General features: G+C 48.7%; 2 protein-coding genes and 1 long non-coding RNA gene across 10 annotated transcripts in view; 1 reads left to right on the top strand and 2 right to left on the bottom strand.

Moving 5' to 3' along the window:
* MCU (mitochondrial calcium uniporter) overlaps window positions 1–11,774 on the bottom strand; it is a 96,603-nt gene extending 84,829 nt beyond the window's left edge. The window contains exon 1 of one of the 3 annotated variants that reach the window (XM_068951017.1): window positions 11,540–11,774. In XM_068951017.1, coding sequence (XP_068807118.1) covers window positions 11,540–11,692 — 153 coding nt within the window. In that variant the 5' untranslated portion in view covers window positions 11,693–11,774. Of the gene's footprint in view, window positions 1–10,533; window positions 11,173–11,539 lie in introns of those variants that run through there. The other 2 variants (XM_068951023.1, XM_068951019.1) reach the window with 2 other exon arrangements.
* A 374-nt stretch (window positions 11,775–12,148) lies between these two features.
* On the bottom strand, window positions 12,149–15,727 carry LOC138067852 (uncharacterized). The gene is made up of 3 exons (XR_011142302.1): window positions 15,634–15,727; window positions 14,411–14,539; window positions 12,149–12,702 (listed from the first exon to the last, which is right to left on the bottom strand). It is a non-coding gene; the product is annotated as an uncharacterized lncRNA (long non-coding RNA).
* Window positions 15,728–15,867: 140 nt separating this feature from the next.
* Window positions 15,868–20,717, top strand: part of MICU1 (mitochondrial calcium uptake 1) — a 123,458-nt gene continuing 118,608 nt past the window's right edge. The window contains exon 1 of one of the 6 annotated variants that reach the window (XM_068951001.1): window positions 15,868–16,022. The gene's annotated coding sequence lies outside the window, so the exon portion shown is untranslated. Of the gene's footprint in view, window positions 16,028–20,717 lie in introns of all 6 variants that reach the window. The other 5 variants (XM_068951002.1, XM_068950999.1, XM_068951000.1 and 2 more) reach the window with 5 other exon arrangements.

Genomic DNA, 20,717 nt, shown 5'->3' with positions numbered 1-20,717 from the left:
ATCTGAGAGATTTCAGCATCGTGCTCTCTTGACAGCTATGGATATCTCCCCAGTCTTCTGCTTCCCCTCCTTTTTCCTCTTAAAAGTTTCATTTGTCAGAGTAGTATGCAAAACTCCTACTTTTAGGGGCACTTTGCCAGGCAGAAGACTCACTGTCATTTAAAGCCCAAACAACTAAGGAAAAAAACCATGGGTAAATGATGAGAAAATAGTATTAAAAAAAAAATCTGGTTTTGTTAAGCAGAGAGATTAAATCTATTTCCTTCTCAATAATCTGTCACAACCAATCTCTCTGATTTCAAGATGTTACCTTAGAGTCCACAGTTCTGATTAAATTTCATAACCAGCATTCTGACTGACAAAACCCCATTTGCTGTTCATTCCATAGATTTCATTTGCAAACTGAAAGGAAAGCAGCAGCACAAGAAGTTGTTTCGTAGCAAAAGAAAATTAGTGTTTAGCACAGTTATCTGCAGTAATTGTCTGATTTCAAACATTTGCAGTGCCAAGATGTGAGGAAGTAGGTTAGAGAAATGATGCCAGAAAAGCAAACCTGCCTAGAACAACTAGATATGCAGTTTTTCCATAAGTTAATCAGTTGCTGTCAGTGTTTCACCAGAATACAAGTCTTGATCAATCATAAAGATACAGGCTTTCACAAGAACACAAGTCTTAACTGATCATGAAGATACATGCTAAGATCATGAAATAGCCCCTCTGAGCACATCATGGGTTCCACGCAATCTTGCGTTTTATATATAAAGTTTCAAGAACTCAGGGAAGCTCTTACCGAAAACTAAACTTTCTTTACTTTAGAACTAGAGTATTATCTGCATTACAAAGTACTTCTAGACTCTGCTCTGCGACAGAGCAGTCCAAATTAACACAGTCCCTTAACTAAGGGTCTACAGTACATAAACCAAGTGACAGGTGGACGTAAGGATGAAGGAACCCATGGAAAGGGGATCAGAAGCTGACACACGATAAACAATAAGGGTTTAGCAGATACCACCAATGTCAAGTTTTAGCTGACAGTGAACAACCCCATATGTCAAGGGAGTACCTCTTGCTAATTGGAAGCTTACTTTTTATGAATCATTGACAGAACTGATGAATTTACAAGGAACATGTCAGATTTTAACTGAATGGTTCTTAAAATTGCTGTCTTAATTGCTTCTAAAACATACAAGTCTCAAATGGAGAAGCAAAACATTTGCATCACTATATTTAGGGAACACATTTTTCCTTAGCAACTCCACAAAACTGCAAGTTACAGACTCCTCTTTTAGTAAGGTACAATAATAATGGACATGAGATCATCCACATACACTCACTGCACAGCTTAAGGAAACATCACATTTTTCATAATGAAACAAAGCAATGGAAGTTTTGCCTTTCCTGCTGGTTTTTCAAGTTAATGGGGTGATGCAGAAGGGTGATGCAAAGAGAATATGGAATAACTTAAGACTTTTCTCCAGCAATTGACCTAGGAAATCGGAGGATGGGTTGGAAACTCCGTTCAGAATCTAGAAGAAAACAGTGCTGTCTGCCAGCCACTGACCCTATGATCATTTCACTCAAGAACTGATTAGAGACAGTTTCCCCACCTGGAGTTGCAGATTTAGCCAAGAAATTCAGTTACGTTCGATTCCTCCTTCCAGCCCACGCATATCGACTAACTGAAGTGAAATCCAGTAGCAAAGGTGTTCTCTGATCACTCCATATTCACACGCTGTACAGTAAGAAGCTCCATGAAGTACCTGTCTGATTGAGTGCTTAAACGTCCACAGCTCCTGCACACATACAGAGCAATATACCCTGCTTTGCATATATTTGTAACAATTGGCTTTGCACTTTTATCCGGAACCCGTTCTCTCTTGCCCCATTTCTACAACCCCGCACCACTTGGAGTCTAAATAAACGTCAGATAACAGAAATGGAGAAGCTAAGTAGGCACTTGGGACTTGCACGACAGAAGCAACTGAAGCTGTTACCATAGCATTATTCCAACCCCAAATCCTCTTAAAACAGCAATACATTCCACTAAGTATTTTCTTCAACTCCATACAGCTCCTTAGGCTATGACCTCAGAGTAAATTCTTTTATTCCCAGAAGGCTACAAGACAGAATGTAACACTGAGCCAGCCATTTTCATGAGTTACACATTTTTATGACTATGAGGCAAGGCAACATGCTCTTCAATGCCTAGCCGGGCAAAGTTTGAGATGGATTGTCACAGCCTGGTACTGGCCCAAGGAAAGCACAGCATGCAAGTCAGCCTGCCAAGTCACCGCTAACCACGTTCGCTATGAACTGGCAGGTATGCCACTGTCCCCGATGGAAATTCATGATTCCAAAAATATTAAGGACCAGACACCCTTTAAGTACTTTCAGGGAGGAGATGTATTTGTGGACTGTGACACCTTCCTCACCCCCACCCAGGCCAATTAAAATCTCATACCAAGTGCTATAAAAGCAGCCCTGGAAGCGTACTGAATTTAGGCCACCCTGCAGCATCTGTCACAACTCAAAAGATTCCTTCGAGAACAAAGGCCATCTTCAAGTAGATCCTTTATAAGTTATCTACCCAAACGAAGTTCAAATTTCACTAAGCAGTATTTGAGATTTGACAGTTACCTCACTGCATGGCAGTCCCTTCCTCCTGCAGAGCCAACGTAAGTGATTCACTCAAACAAGCTTGCTCTCCACAGTTTTTCCTCTCCTACTTATCCAAGTTGTTCTATATCTCTTAATTCCCTACAAGCTGCCAAAAATGCAGAAAAAGAGAGCGGACATGCTTCATATTTTACATGAGACATAAGTGATATCCCATAGGCTGGCCATACTGGAAAATAATTCCCTGTCACTTTCAAGTACTGCATATTTTCATCTTCATTAAAATGACATGCCATTTGGATGACCAAATGAGACATTAATAAGGGGAAGAAAACCCCTTGCCAAAGCTTTAATAGAAAAAGAAAGGACAAGTCATTTTCCTTTCAACATTAAATACTCAAGGACAAATCAATCCTTAAAGACAGATCATTCTAATTTGCCCTCAAAAAGCAAGTACCAAAATATAATCAACGTATCAAGAATATCAAAGGTGGTCTCTCACCCAGATAGGGCTTCAAAGAACTATTCCTCCATGACAAATGGAGAGAGCACAATACTGTCTAGCAAAATCTGTGGGAGGGAATGAAAACACAGAAAGTAGCATTTGGGATCTCAGGAAATCTGACCACTAGCTGACACTAGCAATACTTGCTCAAAAAACAAACAAAAAACTCCCCAAAATAACCCCCCCCCATCCTCTAAACGTTCAGCACAATAGACTACAATGGAGAACACTAATAAAGGCCTCGTTTCCATCAACCAAACCTAACAGTAGACTAACACTGAACCTGCCTACTGACAGCCTTCATAGGCAAAGCATTTGTTTTAGAGAAACTACACAACTACTTAACAAGTCCTTTTCCCAGTGAGAATTTCTACATATCTAAGAACAGTAAGTACTTACAAAAGAGGAAAATAATTTAAATTACAGATTATTGTCACGTGAAGGCTATTTTATAAAACAGCAAACAAACGACTGGTATCACAAATCTGAACTCAAGTCACAAAGGTTAGGTTTCACCCTCAAGACTGGGTGTGTCCTAATCTTATTGAATGTCTTGCTCTTCAGATCAAATCTAAAACCAGCTTCAGCAAACAAGCAAAAAAAAAAAAAAAAAGAAATTGTTTAGAGGCCTGACTTTAAGGAGAGCTACACCCATGGTACCTGAGGATAGCTGAGAAACACACCCGTACGGAAAGAGAGCTGTCCTCAAACTTTTATGTTAGTAACATCAGCCTTAGCGTGACTGTAACTTCCTTTCCCATTTTACACCCTATATGCAAAGTCTTGATTATTCCCATAGAATGGGGCCAGAAAAAAAGCAGTATCATCAAATAACAGTTAAAAATCCCAATATTTTCTCCTTTATGAATTGCCCACATCTTTCACATAAGAAGCCCAGAAAGGGTTCCCTGGATACTACAAAGTAGTTTGCTCCTATTCACTAAGAACAGGACTTTACAGGTGCATCAAAAGCTCTGAAATGCTTTCTTGTTTTAAGGTTGGCCTCCCTTCAGAATCTGCTTTGCTCCATAAGAATAAGAGAATGTTCTAATGACTTTCATACACCAAATGACTTTCTGATCATTCTCCACTAAGATTTGCATTGTACAAGAAAAAAAAAAGCAATCTAACAGAAAAGCTTAATAATACAAAACTTTTGACTTAGTACTAGCCTTCCATTCTCTAGAATTAACTAAGATCAGATTCTCACTTCTCATTTGCAGTAAAAATGTTTATTATTCTATCCAAGCCTTTCAAAATAGTATTCAGCTGTAGCCTCTGTTGTGACAGTAAATCTAGTATGAGGCTACAGACCTTGTTTTGCCTTGCATTTTAAGCAATTTAGACAGGTTCTAAGTGGGCAAGCGGCAAGGAGAGCTACAATACATTTTTACATTTTAACCACCTCTTGCCAGGGTGAGGTGAGAGAGAAGTCAGCAGGGCAGCAAGTATATGCATGTGGGAAGGGGCAGGGAGAGGGAAGGGAGGAAAGAAGCAGGAGAAAAGTGAGTTTTAGTTTTGGTGGAGATACCCTTTTTTAAGGTTAAATCGCCTCTTGAATTCTGAGCACATTTGCACTACGCGTTCAAGCAAAATCTGTAATGAAACAAGGGAAGCGTTTAACTGTTTCAATCAGAATTCATATAAGAGAACGCATGTTAGGCGAACACACTGCAGATAGAAGATAACCCCCTAGTTGAAACTTCACTGCAGCATAAGTGCATTTGGCTCCAAGAACTTTAGGTATGCTAGGGTATTCTCTGCATTTACAGAAGTTCTGCTGAACAAGTATTTATATTTCAGTTCAAGCCACATCTCCATCTTGACTTCTGAAGCAGAACGAGATGCATCTTTTCTTGTTTTATAGCACCGCACATCACTGTTGCTATTAAAATGAGTAAGTCGTCCACTCGGTGCTGAGAGGAAAAGAAAAAAAAAAAAAACACACCCAAGAGATCACGAGAGATAATCAACACAGAACAGTCATAAAATCTGGAGGTATTTTTGGTATTTATGGTGAAGTCAGATTTACCATACTATTCTGCATCCTGGTACGGGATGCATTTGAGGTCAGGGCAGACAGTAATTGCAGCCAAAGATCCAGTGAGCTTAATTCTCTTTACGTCCCTTCAATACACTGGACAGTCACCAGTTCTTCAACATTTTAATCTTTCATTTGAAAATTACAATCAGCAGTATGCAATGTCAGGAAAATAAAAGTTCAGTTAATTAAAGCAGTCTGCCATCCTAAGCAAAAATACAGACACCACACCAAGATATTCTTCCAAATCTTATTTCCCTGGCAGTCAGTCACCGTCAATACATGAGTTTTATTGTCAGCCCCAACCTGCCAGTGTTAAACAATTTGTTCCAAGAGATAGGCAACAGTAGAGCAATGTAAGGTTGCCTGTGACAGAAAGAGCTTGAGGTAGTTACAGGTGCCAAAAAGGGAAATTATTAGGACACTACTGTGCAACAACTTTTTAAAGAGTTGATGCTACTGTAGTATTGGCCATAGCATGGAAACATCTCTGAATACATGTTCAATACCAGCATGTATCAGTACCTAGGCCAAGTAAAGGAAAGCTTCAGCACGAGGCTCACTGCATCTTCCTCCCAAGATTTCTTGCATCCTATGACATTTCTCAAAAGAAAGAGGGTCTCCTGTCTAACAGAAATGCTTTCTATTGCATTTTTAACACAGGACTACCTGTATCAAAATCCTACCACACTGAGAAGACTGTTCAATATAGATAACTTTACTCCTCCACTAGAACGGAGATAAAAATCTGCATGTTATCTGTGATACCTATTAAAATTTGGCTGCAGTTAAATTCGATTCAGTTTCAATATCCTCCTCCTTTTCTTTTCTAGGCTTAAAAAGTCACTAGGAGTCATTATTCCCAAACACCACTTAAACCTATCCAGAACCACCAGGATTAACTACCACATGAATGCCATATATAGCTGAATCCTTGATTTTTCTACAGATTCTCCCCCACACACCCTGGAACTGAACCCATGATTACATACTGATCCAACATAACTGAAGCACCTGATTACATACAATCGGCAATACAATAGCAAAAGACTAACCCCTGGGGGAGGAAAACTATGACGATTAAGCATTTGACATGCAGTGCAAAAACAGAGTACTTCAAGCCTTTAGTCTACCAACACATCTGAAAAAACATAATTTACTTTTCTATGAATATTTCACAAAAGACTTCTTCTGCGGGAAGTGTGGAGCTTCTACCTTTAAGCTCTCACCCTTAACACCCACACCACTCAGATTAAGCAGAATAGAATAGGCTTGCCCTGCTTCATAAGAAAGCTTCCTCTTAGGAACACCAATTTAAGTAATTTTCTCTCCACGCTTCTCTGAGGGCAAGCTGTTTAACAGAAAAGTAGCAACAAGCCTTGTTTTTAAGCACCAGAAATTATTGCAGAATGGATGTTTTAATTAATAGGCAGTATTCCAATTTACGGCTGCTACAGTGCCCGCTACTTGCTCTTCTGTCAAACACCACTAGACCAAAAAAACTCCACCTAATCCCCTAAGAGCTTGGATCCATCCACATTCAACTCCTGTTGCTTTAAAAAGGCAGTGCACTGGACTGTATGTTTGTTCTACCCTGACACACCTTGCAACAGTTAAAATCTCTTCTGATGAGCACTAGTCAAGCTTCTCCCCGTAACTCTTACTGCTTCCATCCTTTTTCACTTCTCTCATGCATCTGTTATATAGAAAGAGAAACCACGCAAAACACCTTTCTTCCACCACCCCTCACTTGTTGATTTCGACTTTTGCCATTTGTGGTCTTTCACTCCAGCAGAAGTTACCTCGGACTGACTAAACTAACTGCCTCTTTCATCTCCTATCTCCACCTTTGACATTCCAACTAGGCAACAAATCCCCACAATTCCCTCCCGAAGATGAAATGCATACAACTACAATTTAAAAACAAACACAAGTCTCATCCAAGTTTCACTCAATGAACTATTCACCTGTACTCTGCTCCAAAGCTGTAGCCATCCACCCATCCCCTGAAACGTTACAACTCCTCCAGTCTAGGTCTACAGTTTCTCCACTGCACATAGGCTTGCTAACTATCTCTTGTCTCCTCCTCTACAATGTTTCTCCCAATATCACATACCTTTAAGTGGAACTGAATGAGTAACAAAAACACATAACCTGAACTACATCTGCTTAGTCCATTTATTCAGCTCTACCATAGTAACAATATCAATTCCCCAGCCTTGCTGACTTTCTAAGTCGTTAGGCCAACTGATTCTCTCCTTACTCTTCACACATGGTCATCTTTATAGACACAACATTTCATCACCTTCAGAGGGAGAAGTCACAACTATCAGTACACACTCCCTCCTGTCTGCCTCCTCCTATTCTGCGACCAGTAAATGAGTTTCTCATATGTGCTGCTTCCTCCTCCCAAGACTTCTCACGTCCTGTTGATACCTTTCGTTTGGGATAGAACAGATAGACATGCTGTGTCCTCCATATTCTCACATCCCTGTGCTGCCCTCACCTTTCGCAACTCTCTCTTTCAGAGCTCTTAAAATAGCTGTAAATACTTCATTCAAGTCACTACACGTCTCCCACTATTCCTGAATTCACATCAGGACCTTCACAATTCAAGAGTCCAGTCCTAATTCTTTACCCCCTCATACTGTCATGCCTGATACTGTCACAACCTCATTGCTTACCCTCTATCTGTCTTCAGCTTTTCTTTTTTTCTTTCTTTTTTAAATACTGTCCTTTCACAGTAGCCAGGTCAAATGGTCCAGGCTCTTCCAGCATATTTTATATCTATCCCTCTTGAAAGGGCTCACCTATAAGGCCATTTAACATTTCCATCCTATTTCAAGAAAGCCTATTTATCACCCCTTATCGTCCTTGAGAAGTCATTGAGTAGAATTCACTGTATTAAAATCAATACTGCAAAGACACACCCAATATAATCTCTATATTAATTACATCTATATTATACAACTTTTTCCTACATATTTTCTAATATAAAAATCACTGACTCAAGAACCTTATATGGTCCAATCCTACCATGGAGCAGGTGCAACTCTAGGTTGGCCTTACCTGGTGGATGCTATTTTAACCTGTCCTAACCACCTCCAATGATGTGAATTCAATGGCTTTTCCAGGAAATATTTCAGTGCTTCGCTGCTCTTACTGTTAGCAAAAGTTTCCCAGCACCTAACTGAAACCTTCCCTTTGCAAGGTAAGGCTGTTACTTCCTGTTCCTATTCAGCACTGATCGGATTGTTCCCTTCCTCCTTGCAACAACCTCCCTTCAGTTTTCTCTTCATTCTGAGTAGTTCCCGTTCCTCTAATTTCTCCTTGGAGAATTATTTTCTCAGCTTCTGACATTCTTAGGTCTCTGCTCTCTCCCACTGGTCCTCATAGTTTCTCAAGTGCAGTGCACTGGAAAGGATAATTCGTCTTTTCTCTGTGGAGACAAACAGGCATATTATAGACACTTTCAAAAGTAATAGTTACGATATTAGGAACCCAAATGCTCAGAGCAAGCTTTCACTTGCCCAGTGCATTCAGTGATACCTCACCATTAGAGGTGAGGGAACTAGGGAACGTTAAGCACACAGCAACCACAGTTATCATCGTCTCTCAGACCATAACACAGCCAAAGACTATGTATGAAGATTACAAACTGTTTGAATTGAGTTGTGCACAAAGTCACTATTGAAAAAAATAATAATAAGCAATGCAACATCACAAACTGCTAGCAGTGAAGTTGCCAAAAGTCATACAACACATCTCGACTGGTATCACAGCCAGTAGAAGTTTCGAACCATCAATTCAAGGGACATAAGCTAAACTCACCCAAAAGAGAGAGTTTGGACAGGATGGCTTTAGCGCACTTCTGAGCGTGCCTATGTTTCAGCAATGTCTTTTCAGCTAGGACCCCAGCAGTGGCAAAGTAGCCCAGAAGAACAGAGGAGATTTGAGATATCTTTCCATGGGTGTTTTTAACCCTTTTCTTTTTGAATGTTTGCTTCTACACAGCCCGATTAGCAGGATCAGATATAAGTTTGAGTCTCTTGTTAAATTAATCTCAAAGGTCAACTTAAATTTAGATAAATAATTTAATGCTTTCAAGGCCAGACTGGTTAAAAAGATAACATAATGACAATTATGACAACCAAAACAAGCTGAAAAAGCTGTTCCGGACTAGAATGCCTGACCAGAATTCAGGGTATTGGTGGCCTCATGCTTAGGTTAGTACTCACAAAGTTTGAATTCAACACTGCAGAAGCTGTACTTCATGCATTTGAATGACCACAGTGCAAATACTGGACTGATACATTGAGACACTTGATACTTGCACAATCTCCCTAGCTGTAGAAACACATTAATTGATACAGGTAGGGAAACTACCAACTCCGTGAAGATACAAAACACATACAAATGCTTAACTGCTCTTTAAACAGCACCTAGGGATCCAGTGTTACATATGTTTTTTGAAATGAGTTCACAGTCCTGCTTCATGACCTGATTAATACATGATATCTGTGTTTTTATGTAGTTTCACAGTGAGTTGCTTCAGTAAAACAACAAGTAAGTGACAGGTCCACACCTTCAACTGTAGGGTTTTTTTAATAGACAGAAATAAGACAAGATTTCAGCAAAAGCTGGAAGAATATTGCAAAGTTACCTACTGTTCCCTTAGTTTACAAAGAAAAACCTCAGTGTATTTTCAGCAAATCTTTGAAGCCCTAAGATTCAACCTGCTGCCTTTGCAGGTTTTTCGGTCAAAGCCTAAAGAGGCATAGTAAGCAACGCTCGTGCGGCTAGTCATTCGTTTTCTAGCGAAGCCGATGAACACGCTACTCCTCCACAGGCAGCGAGCAAAAGCTGCCAGGGTTTTCCTTCCGTAAGCCGAGGGACCCTCGCCGACCTCGAAACGGGGGAGGGAGGGAGGGAAAGCGCTCCCTGAGTGTTTGCGCTTCATCACTTCACGCGTCTTCCTCCCTCCTCCCCCCCCCACCACCGTGGTCCGCGGGGGGGGGGGTCTCCCCGCCGCCCCTCGCGCCCCGGCGGCGGCGCCACCTGCCGGCCGCGCCGCGGAGCTCGGCCGCCCCCGTTCCCCCCCGAACCGGGGCCGATCCCGGCCGGACGCAGCGCTCCGCCGCAGCCCCACTTCGGGGGGGTCGGGGGGGGGGGAGCCGAACAGGGCAGGCCCGCTCTCTTCGCACCGTAGCAGCGACGCCGAACTGAAAAATTCCCCCCTTCCCCAACCCCTGCCAGAGGCCAGTCATATTTTTGATATTACGGTCTTAACTTGGCTCTATTCAGAGAGAGAGAGGAGGAAAAAAAAAAAAAAAGGATCTTTTCCTACTTTCGGGCGGGCCGAAAAGCGTACCTCTCCACCTTGCCGGAGGGGGCTGATCCAGGAGTTGGCGGAGAGCATGAAAACACCAAACATTTCACTAGAGCAGAGGGGATTCCCCCCCCCCGCCCCTTCTTCAAATACATCGGAAAAAGAGAGGATGCTGTCAGAGCGCGGGAGCACCCCTTCCAGGCCAGCGACGTCCTGCTAGCCCTCTGACACTTCGGGCACGGGATCGCTCCTAATCTCCCCCAAACACGCCCGGCTCTCCGAGCGCCTGGCCCGCAGAACACCGCAGACTCATCTTTCAAGAAGCCACAGGCATCATCTGACTGACAGCTCCTGCCCCCTTATCGCCGCGCTTGCTCTCCTGCCACGCTACGACTGCCGAAGGCACCCGGCGCCTCGCCCCGCGCGAGCGGCGCGGCAGCCGCGCCTCAGGGCTCAGCCTGGAGGCGAGGAAAGTTTTCAAGCGCCGCGCTTCTCCCTCCTGTTACGAATCGTTATTCCGAGGGGAGGGAGAAGGAAGCCGCGGCGAGGCGGGCGGACGCCGAAGGGGGCGCGCCGGCAGCGCCCCGCTCAAGTTTCGCCCGCAGCGATGACCCCGCCGCCGCCGCCGCTGCTAAGAATAACGCGCAGCTGCCGCGCCGGGGCCCCGCACCGGCCTGCGCCGCCCGCCCCCGGCGGGGACCCCGGCGGAGCGCACCGCCTCCCGCCGCCGCCCGGGGGTGGGGGGGGTGGGGGGGGGAACCGGGCGCCGCCTCCCCCTCCCCCCCCTCCCGGCCGCGCCACAACTTCGCTGAGGCGAAGGAGGAGGCGGCCGGGGGAGGGGGGGGCGCTCAACCCCCCGCCGCCCCTCACGCGGCGCCCGGCGCGCGCCCGCCCCAACGGCCGCGCCCGCCCCAACGGTCGCGCCTCCTCCCCCCCCCCCCGCCCGCCTCAACGGCCGCCTCAGCCGCCTGAAGGGCACAGCCCCGCCGGCAGCCCCGGCGGCGGCGGCGCGGGCGCTCCCGCTTCACTCACTCACTCACTCACTCACCGTCCGGTGTCGCTGCGGCTGCCGGCGCCGCCCCAACGCCGGGAAGCAGCCGGCCGCGGTGAGCGCGCCGCCGCCGCGGCCGAGGAGGAGCCCCAGCGCCCTGCCCGCCGTGGCCGCCATCGCGCCGCTGAAGCCGCCCGGCGCGCACGGCATCGCACGCCGAGGCGAGGCGAGGCGAGGCTCACGCTGCGGCGGCGGCGGCAGCGGCGGCGGCTGCTGCTGCTGCCGCCCGGGGGGCGGGGCGGGGCGGGGAAGAGTGGGAGAGGCTGGGCGGGGCTCGCGGGCGGTACCGGCCAATCGGCGCGCTCCGCTGCCCGGCCCGGGGCTTGTCAAGCGACGCCCCGACCGCCAATCAGAGCCACGCGGCGCCCCTGTCCGGCGAGAGGATTGGTCGCTGCCTTCCCTCCCCTCCGGGCGGCGGGCGGGGCCGCGCTCGGGCTAGAGGGCAGGGGAAACTCCATAGCCGGGCGGGCGGGGCCGGCGGGAGGGAGGCTGAGGGGCGGGGCCACTGGAGGGGGCGGGGCCAGCGCGAGGGGCGGGGCCGGGAGCGTGCAGCGGGGTGGGGGCGCCGCGCGGGGGAGAGGGGGCAGGGAGCTGGGGTGGCACGAGGGCAGGATGCAAAAAAGGGAGACGATGCAAAATGCAGTGCACAAAGGTGACAGATATATTTTTTTATATAGATATAGATATATATTGCAAAGAGAGAGAGAGACGTCGCCCTACGTGGTCGGCCGGGCCACCAGCGCAGACCTCGCTCACCGCGTAGGGGATAAACCAGCAACACGTGTAAGAAGTTGCTTGAACGGTTATTTGCTTTGCATATTTTTCTTAGAAAGGATTTTCCCCTTTCTGCAGGGAGATGCTCTGACAACGCTGACAGTCCCCTTGGAGCTCGGCAGAAGGAGCGGTCAGGAAGGGAAGCGAGGGCATCGCTTTCAACCCTGCGAGCGGCCCCAGGAGTGAGCGCTCCTTCGAAAACAAAGCTTCCAAAAACGTTCCTGCACGAGGAGCTGCCACCTGCGCCCAGGTCCGTGAAGCGGCTCGCCCCCCTCTCCCAGGGATGCCTCCGCGGAGAGACGCCTGCGCGCGAGCCTCGGGCGTCCCTGCGCCATGGGATTAAGAGCAAAGGTGGCAAAAAACGGGCTTGACGCCGTGCGGAGCGGCTGAAAAGGCGAGATTAGAAATAGGAAGGAAGTGCCAGGAGCCGGGTGCCGCGAGGAGGAGAAATGCGCAGTGGGGTTCAACTACCTAGGTAACGTTCCTTCAACAACAACATCAACAAAAAGCAAAACTGTTGGCCGAGGGCGAAAAGGCTGATAATTCATTAGCTCCAAAGAGCTTCGGCGGCCACCGCAGCAGGGTGGCTCATACCCACGCTGACCGTTCACCCTTCGCGGATGGAGCGGTGAAAGTTAAAAAAAAAAAAAAAAACCACTGGTTTTGTCTGCACCAGCCCCACCGGCGCCTTATTAGAAAAACACCGCGGAAGAGCAACGAGACTTGCCGAAACGTTTCTCCCCACTGTTTAAGCTTGCGATCCGGCCCCTCGCATGCTGGGTCTGCTCGGGATAAACATCCCGAGCATTACCAGCGGAAAGCAAGCCCCGTTAATGCCGTTTGTTTCCTGTACAATTTGCCTAAAAAGCACTGCGTTTACTTTGCTAACGCCGGTTATCTTTTCAGCCGAGGCCGTTGCCTGCAGATGCTCTCCTGGAAGCGACGGTAATTTAGACCACGCACCGGCGGAAAGACCCCGGCGCTCCGCTTGGCCGAGCTGACGGGCTTCAATTTGTCCCCAGCTGCCTGCACACCTGGGAAAAACCTGCGCCCGGGATGATTTAACAACTTTGCACTGCCTGATAATAACCAGGGCCGACTGGAGGGAAATAAATGAAATAATAGATCTTTTGCAGCCCCGAGCGTGGCGCATAAATCTTGTCGGGAGCGCAGCAGCCCTCGAGCCGCTGCTGCGCTTGGGTTTAGCAACCTGGCCCCACCGCGATCCCGGTTTTGTGCGCGCCGGCGGCTCGAGGGCGGGTGGATAAGAGCGTTTGCGTGGGCGCATCCCAGCACTAGGCAGGAGGCACGTAGATGCTCTACGTAATGTTGCTATTTATAATCGTTATATTTATCTATATATTTATAACCGGGGAGCCGTGGGAGAGCTCCTCACGTCTCCCGCCGGCCACCTCGTGCAGCGTCTCGCTGCCGCAGGATCGCTGCCTCGCTATGCCGTCATCCCCTCGGCGTGTCCACGTTGCTGAGCGGAGCCACGAGCCGGGCGGCTCCGGCAACGAGAGCGAACCGCGTCTTTTATTGCCTCCGCAAACACTGGCGAGCAAACAGGAGCCGCGGCTCCGGGCAGGAAAGCAATGCGGAAAATCCACGGCGGCGCCCCAGATTTTATTCTCGGTGCCTAGCCGGCTTATATGAAGAGGCGAGCGGGATCGCCCAGCCCGTGCACGAGCTGAAAAGCCGCAGCCGGCTCCCGAAACGCCTCTGGCCGGGCGAGACGGGCGCTTTGGCTCGGTTTGGGGGCTGCTGTGCCAACGGCAACGGCGGGTTCCCCGGGAACCGCTGCAGCCGAAGCGCGGCTGCGCAGTTTCTATGGTTACTTTTGGAGCCGTGGTTAATAATCTGTTAATTTGGAAACTTTAACCTTCCTTTTATAGTTACACGAGAAGGCCAAGCCTGTCCCGGGCAGAAATAATCCGCCGCTTCAATCTTATTAGCGCATTAGGGCTGGTGACTAAAGAGATAAACATAAGGTAAAGGGAGGAAAAGAGCCGAGGTGCCACCTGAGCGCTCCTGCCTGCGAAGCGGCCAACTTTAGCGCTCTCCTTGTTTAAAAGAAAAGAAAAAAAGTCCTACCCTGAGCCAACGTTGCTCTCGTTATGGAGAAGCCAACAGCGACCGCATCCGTTTCAGCCGCAGCTTCCTCCCAGAGCAATCTGTCCGAGCATCTCTGCATAGCGCTCGTCCTGCTTCGCGGTTCCCTGTCTGGAAAGGAGAGGAAATGATAAACACACCCAGCGAGAAACCCAAAATCTGTAGCTGTTTTTTTAAGAAAACAACCCCGCGCACTTAGCTTTTAGCATAAGAGCCCGGGGCAGACTCCCGCCGTAGCCTGTTTTTTTCTGAACGCCAACGTGCACGGGAAAGGGGCTCAGACCTTCATTCACAAAAACGTACACGGAGGGGCCAAAAAGTGACGTCCGTCCGTCTCCCCCCATGGCAGAAAGGGGGTTTCGGTCCCCTGGCGAAACCCTGTCCTTTTCGCTCCACACACGTGGTGTGAACGGTGGGTTGCGGCATCGCCGTCCCGGGGCCTGCAGGAGAAACTCCCTGCCGGGACGGGGAGAAACGTCACCTTTCCCGCATCTCCTTTTTTTCCCCTCCGTGTGTAATCAAAGCGAATTGGTGCCGCAGCATCGCAGCGGCCGGGACGAGCAGTGCTATCTCACCGCTCGCTTCCCTAAAAAGGAGACATCAAATGTCACGGGGTGCAACTTAGCGCCTGAGGTTAGGAATTAAGGGCCTCTTCCACGAGGGGCTGGAAGCGGCGACGCGAGCCGCCCGCGGCTGTCGGGAGCTCGGCTGCCACAGGCCTATAAGAAGACCCTAAGCAGAAGCGTAGGAAGCAACGAGAAAACCAGCGTCCGTAGAGCCAACAAAAGGGCGAGTTCCAGAAGATAACTTCCGCGCCGAAGATTTCCAGGATCGGGCCGGCGCGCGCTCCCCCGGCCGCGAGGGGAAACCCTGCGCGCCCGGCGCTGCGGGCCGCCGCTCGCGGGAGGCTGCCTGTGAAAGACAGGTGGCACGGAAAGCACGTGCACCTAAATATATATAGGTATATATACGTATATATAGACATATACACACATTAGATCCTGTATACAGGCTCTCCTGTATATATAGGTGCCAGCCCCTCAGGCCCTATATACAAGCTCCTTACATGCTGCATACTGGCCCCTCCCATCCCATGTATAGGTCCAGGCCCCTCAGGCCATACCGCTGTGCACCTTACATCCTGTACACAGGCCCCTCAGGCCCTATATAGGAGCAGGTCCCTTGGGTTCTCTATATATAGGTACCTTAAACCCTACGTATAGGCCTCTCAAGCCCTAGATTCGGACGCGCCGGGGGCAGCTGCGGCCATGGGGCAGGCTGGGCCGCACGCCCCGCCCCGCCGCCGCCGCACGCCCCGCCCCGCCGCCGCCGCACGCCCCGCCCCGCCGCCGCCGCACGCCCCGCCCCCCCGCCGCCGCACGCCCCGCCCCCCCGCCGCCGCACGCCCCGCCCCCCCGTGGCCGGCACGCCCCGCCCCCCCGTGGCCGGCACGCCCCGCCCCGTCCCCTCACGCTCGCCGTCCGCCACAATCCCGGCGTGCCTCCGCGTGGGGAAGGGCGGTGGCGGCGGCCGGGGCAGCCCCTCTGCGCGTCGGCAGTTGGTGCCCGGGGAGGCCCCTGGCGGCGGGCTTGAGGTGAGGTGAGGTGAGCGGGCGGCGGGCCGGGGCCGGAGCCGGGTGGCCGCTGTCGCTCTCCCCCTCCCCGCGGGGCTCCGCCGGGCCGGGCCGCGAGAGCGTTTCTGCGCGGGCCTGACCCCGCCAACGGCCGGCGCGCGCGGCCGGGCGGCCGTTAGCGGGGCGGCCCCGCCGCCCCCCCCGTCCCGCCTGCGGGCGGCCCCGCGGCCCGGCGGCGCAGACGCTGTTGAAGCGGCGGCGTGACTTGATGGCTGCGGGTCCCGGTGACCGAGAGCCGTTCTGTACAGGCGAGCACGCGTGTGTACTTACTGCCAAATGAGCTGTTTGGGGGCTTGGCTTCCCCCCCCCCCCCCCCCCCCCCCGCGGTGTGAGAACTTTATTTTCCGAGCCAAATTCCTTTTGCTTTAGTACTCGTAGTCCTCAAAGGCTTCCGGCACCTCAGGTCGCGTTGAGCTTCCTTCATGTGCCCCGAACGCCGAAGGGTAGGAGCCTAACAGCTTCCCCGCGCCCTAAAGGGTGCGGGACTGACGTCCCAGGAACTCCAGCGCGTGGGTGGAGGAGGGGAGCTTGGGGCAGCCTTGTGGGCCCGCTGGCTTAGGGGGTAGCGAAACGCTGGCGGAGAGCGTTGGTTTTTGCATGCAGCCTAGGCTGTTTGCGTGTTACTCTGAATTTGCGTTCTGCCTGTGCACGTTCTTCTAGAGGACCGGAACTTTATGTGTAAGTAACCGTATGGATGTTGGGAAGATTGGCGTTGAAACTCAAATTCTGTATAGAAGCCAAGTGTTATCTATAAGGTTAGAGGTTGTTTTTGTTCTCATTTGGTAACTTGCGTATATAAAGAACTTGGGTCTTAGTAAAAAGGTTTCTTAAAAAGTCAATGTGAGATCTAAAATTAGCGTATTTTCTCTCTTGCATGTCATCAAGTATCGTAAAAGCTTTTTGTTGTTGAAATTATACTCTCTGATTATTGGTGCAACTCCTGGTGCTTGGTAAATTGTTTTATTGATGTGCAGGAAGTGGGCAAAAGCACTTGAGTTTTAGTGGTATTTTGTCTGTGTGCTCTAAGCGTTGTCTATAGAGTAAACAGTTGCGATGCTGCCACGGAGCAGGTAAGGTACATGGATGAGCATTATGCTTCTCTGATGCACAACAATGCAGAATCCTTCAACACTGTGGGAAAGTAGATATATATTTGATGGGTATTGCTTACTGGGGCTTCCTGATGATTTTGCTGAGGCCTTTAGGTGCTATTGCAAGGTAAGTGATTAATGGTAATGTAGTGGCTGCTCTCTGAAAGATGGGGAGAAAGATCTTAACAGGTCTTGCAGTGTATTCGGAAATGAAGTTTTATACAATGACAGGCATGCTCGCAAAATAAGCCATGGGCATATGGCTTCTCCATCTCCTAGGCCCTTCTCACGCCCAGTCATTTAACATTGCAGCAGTAGTACATGTTATAATTTTTTTTAAATAAGTCTTAAGCTTTGTACCTAGATTATAATGCTCAGATATGACTGCTGTAAAAATTGTATGTAAAGCAATGATCCTGTCTGCATAGTACAGCAGGTACGAGGGACATGTCAAGTCTGGATTAAGTAGAGGGTATAAAAGAAGTTTGTGTGGATGCAGGCAGAGGTGGCCAGGACTCGAGTCCTGGTCCGTCCAGGAGGAGGGACCCCGTGCCTCACTGTACAACTCCTGTCATCCGTTTCACTTTGTCCCAAAACTGGTAAGTGAAAACACTGCTGAAGGCTGTTGGCTGTACAGCAGCAAAACTCTGTACTGCCTCCCTTTTGGAGAAACCTTATGCTGGCTCCATGAGAAGTAACTGGGAGTTGTCCCCATGCTGCATTTCGGCTGTTAGATGGCTCCAGTGCAGGCAGCGGCACTGATGAGGAAGAGCAGGACTTAGCTTAGTGAGTGTGAGCATGTTCAGTATGGATACCTATGTGGTGCGTTTAGCCGGCATCGGTTAGGAAATGACAACTTGCTCGTGCCATCAGCTTATGATGCATGCTTGCCCTAAGCTATTTGTGTCAGGCCAAGAACGTAGAAATCCCTCTGGAAAGCTGGTCGTATCTCTGCAGTCATCTGACTTGTATTCGTAAAAAACCTATTGCTGACGGAGCAGTTAAAGCTTACTCTAAGAACAAGCTTAAAATATGCAATTCATTATTCAGTCGGACTCAGGATGCTGAATTGACTTAGCAGTGGGGTTTCTTGTTCTGTTTGGTGTGTTTTACCTTAGATAAATGTGACAATAGAAAAAACACTTTCTTATGCTATCAGTCTTTGGACTTCTCTGCTGGAGAACTTAGATGAGATGGAAGGAAGGGGCAAGGAGAAGCAGGACAAGGAAGAATAATAGATCTCGTTACGTTATGTAACAATAGTGTTCAGTCTCTCCTCTTTAGTTTTGATTTATTTGAATTGTTACTGTAGGTAATTGCTAGCACAGTGTTTCCGGGGCTACATGAGTTGTTGCTATATTTTATAGCTAGTGTCAAAATGACTATTCTTGATAGCGTTTCATTAAATAAGCTTAATTTCACTGAATAGCCAAACTGTATTTGGTATGCTGTCTGTCTTTGGAAAGCCCTTCAGTGTGAAGTTGAGTTAATAAACTTCTGAGAGTATAAAGGCCTGATTTTTATTCTGATTTATCTATACCATATTTGCCTTTGGTTTAATGAGTTACTTGGGAAAGAGGGTACAACTGAGTGAGGGCAGCAAAATCTGATCCATCCCGAACTCCTTCAGAGTGTGTCTACACCCTTGTAGACACCAACGCAGTTGTGCTCTTTAGCGTTATTGTTTGGAGGAAGTTTGTTACTGGGTTTTTGTATTTCCTTTTTTTTTTCTTCCCCTTCTTTTTGAGAAGCAGTATACTTTTCTATTCATCAAGGGGGGGGGGAACAATTCTAAGTGCTGAAGTGTTCTTAGATAACAAATATCTGTGGGAGAGGTGACTGGCACCGCTATTTGTTGCATTGTTGTCCCTGTAGCCTCCTCTTGCAGGCCTTCCCGGCCAAGCAAGGAGCTGTGCCTGTCTCCTGGGGTCTGTTCGATGGCATTCCTCCCCTTGCAGCTTCGCGAGGCATCTCTTGTGCATGGAGCGAGAGAGCATGCAGCAGGCAAAGACTTTAAAAATGACTAGCTTAAGGATGAATAAATAAATTATTTGTATTACACTTGAGAGGTGTTTTTATAATGTAGTGGACTCTACGTTGGTAACACCGTGTGGATTTATTACGCACACTTCCTCAGTTTTGCTTACTTGAAGTTTATGGTCCCAATTCATCAAAACGCTGCTTGTAACATGGTATATAGAGATTCTAAGTGCGTGTTATAGCATTAAGCAGCATGATCGTTTTCCCCAACAAAACCACCCTGAAGTCAGAGGACTGTAGCAGCTGCGCTAATGAAGACAGAATCACAGAATGGCCAAGGTTGGAAGGGACCTATGGAGATCATCTTGCTTGAGCAGAAGGGTTGGACTAGGTCATCTAGAGCCCATTGCACAGGATTGCGTCCAGGCAGGTTTTGAATATCTCCAGAGAAGGAGACTCCACAACCTCTCTGGACAGCCTGTTCCAGTGCTCTGTCACCTTCACAGTAAAGAAGCTTCTCCTCATATTCAGATGGAGCTTCCTGCCTTTACAGTTTCTGCCCGTCGCCTCTTGTCCTGTCACTGGACACCACTGAGAAGAGTCTGGCCCTGTCCTTTTGACAGTCTCCCATTGGATATTGGTATACATTAATGAGATCTCCTCTCAGTCTTCTCTTCTCCAGGCTCAACAGTCCCAGCCCTCTCAGCCTTTCTTCCGAGGAGAGATGCTCCAGTCCCCTCATCATTTTTGTAGACCTCCGCTGGACTCTCTCCAGCAGTGCCATGTCCCTCTTACATTGGGGAGCCCAGAATTGGACACAGCGCTCCAGATGTGGCCCCACCAGGGCTGAGGAGAGGGGCAGGCTCACCTCCCTCAATCTGTTGGCAACGCTCTGCCTAATGCAGCCCAGGATCCCATTGGCCCTCCTGGCCACAAGGGCACGTTGCTGGCTCGTGTTTAAGACCTCGAGGAGTTTCCTGATGCTGCTCTGGACTTGTGTGCCTGCTGCACCAGCGTGCAACTGTTGCTGGGTGGCCTCCTGCAGAGAGGTAGCTGGTCTAACCACGTGGTTAGACTGTGAACTGTGGTGTAGAGTGTTAACCATGTGGTTAGCTGGAAGGCATCCACAAGGTAGAAAGTGCTAAGTAGTCCAGCACAGAGAGAGACTGTTTAGTCAGGTCTACCACCTAGGGTGGGAAGATCAAACAAGGCAGGATTTCATGAAGTTTTTTTCTCTAGAAACTTGGGTGTCAGTTCAGACATGAGTTAAAGTAAAGACTTGGCTGGCTTCAGACAGCTTTCAGCTTTATCAGCTATATAACTTTTCTTTTTTTCTTCCCTCTTGGCTTTATTTGGTTAAGATGTGAGTACTATGTATGATGTGAATACTGGGGATATGTGTGAGCACTGACAAGCGGGCATGACTGCCAGGAGAGAAATAGTATGAAACACGCTGCTAGAAGTAAAGGGCTAGAGTCTTTACTGTGGGTTGTGGTGGTTCTTTTTTTTCCTTCTTCTTCTTTTTCCTTCTTCGTTCTTGGAGCAAAACCTCACAGTTCCCAAGAAGTAATTCCTTGCGTTCTCG

Source organism: Struthio camelus, chromosome 7, assembly GCF_040807025.1.
Source record: "Struthio camelus isolate bStrCam1 chromosome 7, bStrCam1.hap1, whole genome shotgun sequence".
Taxonomy (NCBI): Eukaryota; Metazoa; Chordata; class Aves; order Struthioniformes; family Struthionidae; genus Struthio; species Struthio camelus.
Note: the sequence above shows the minus strand (reverse complement) of the source record. Positions and strands in the feature narration are given on the sequence as shown.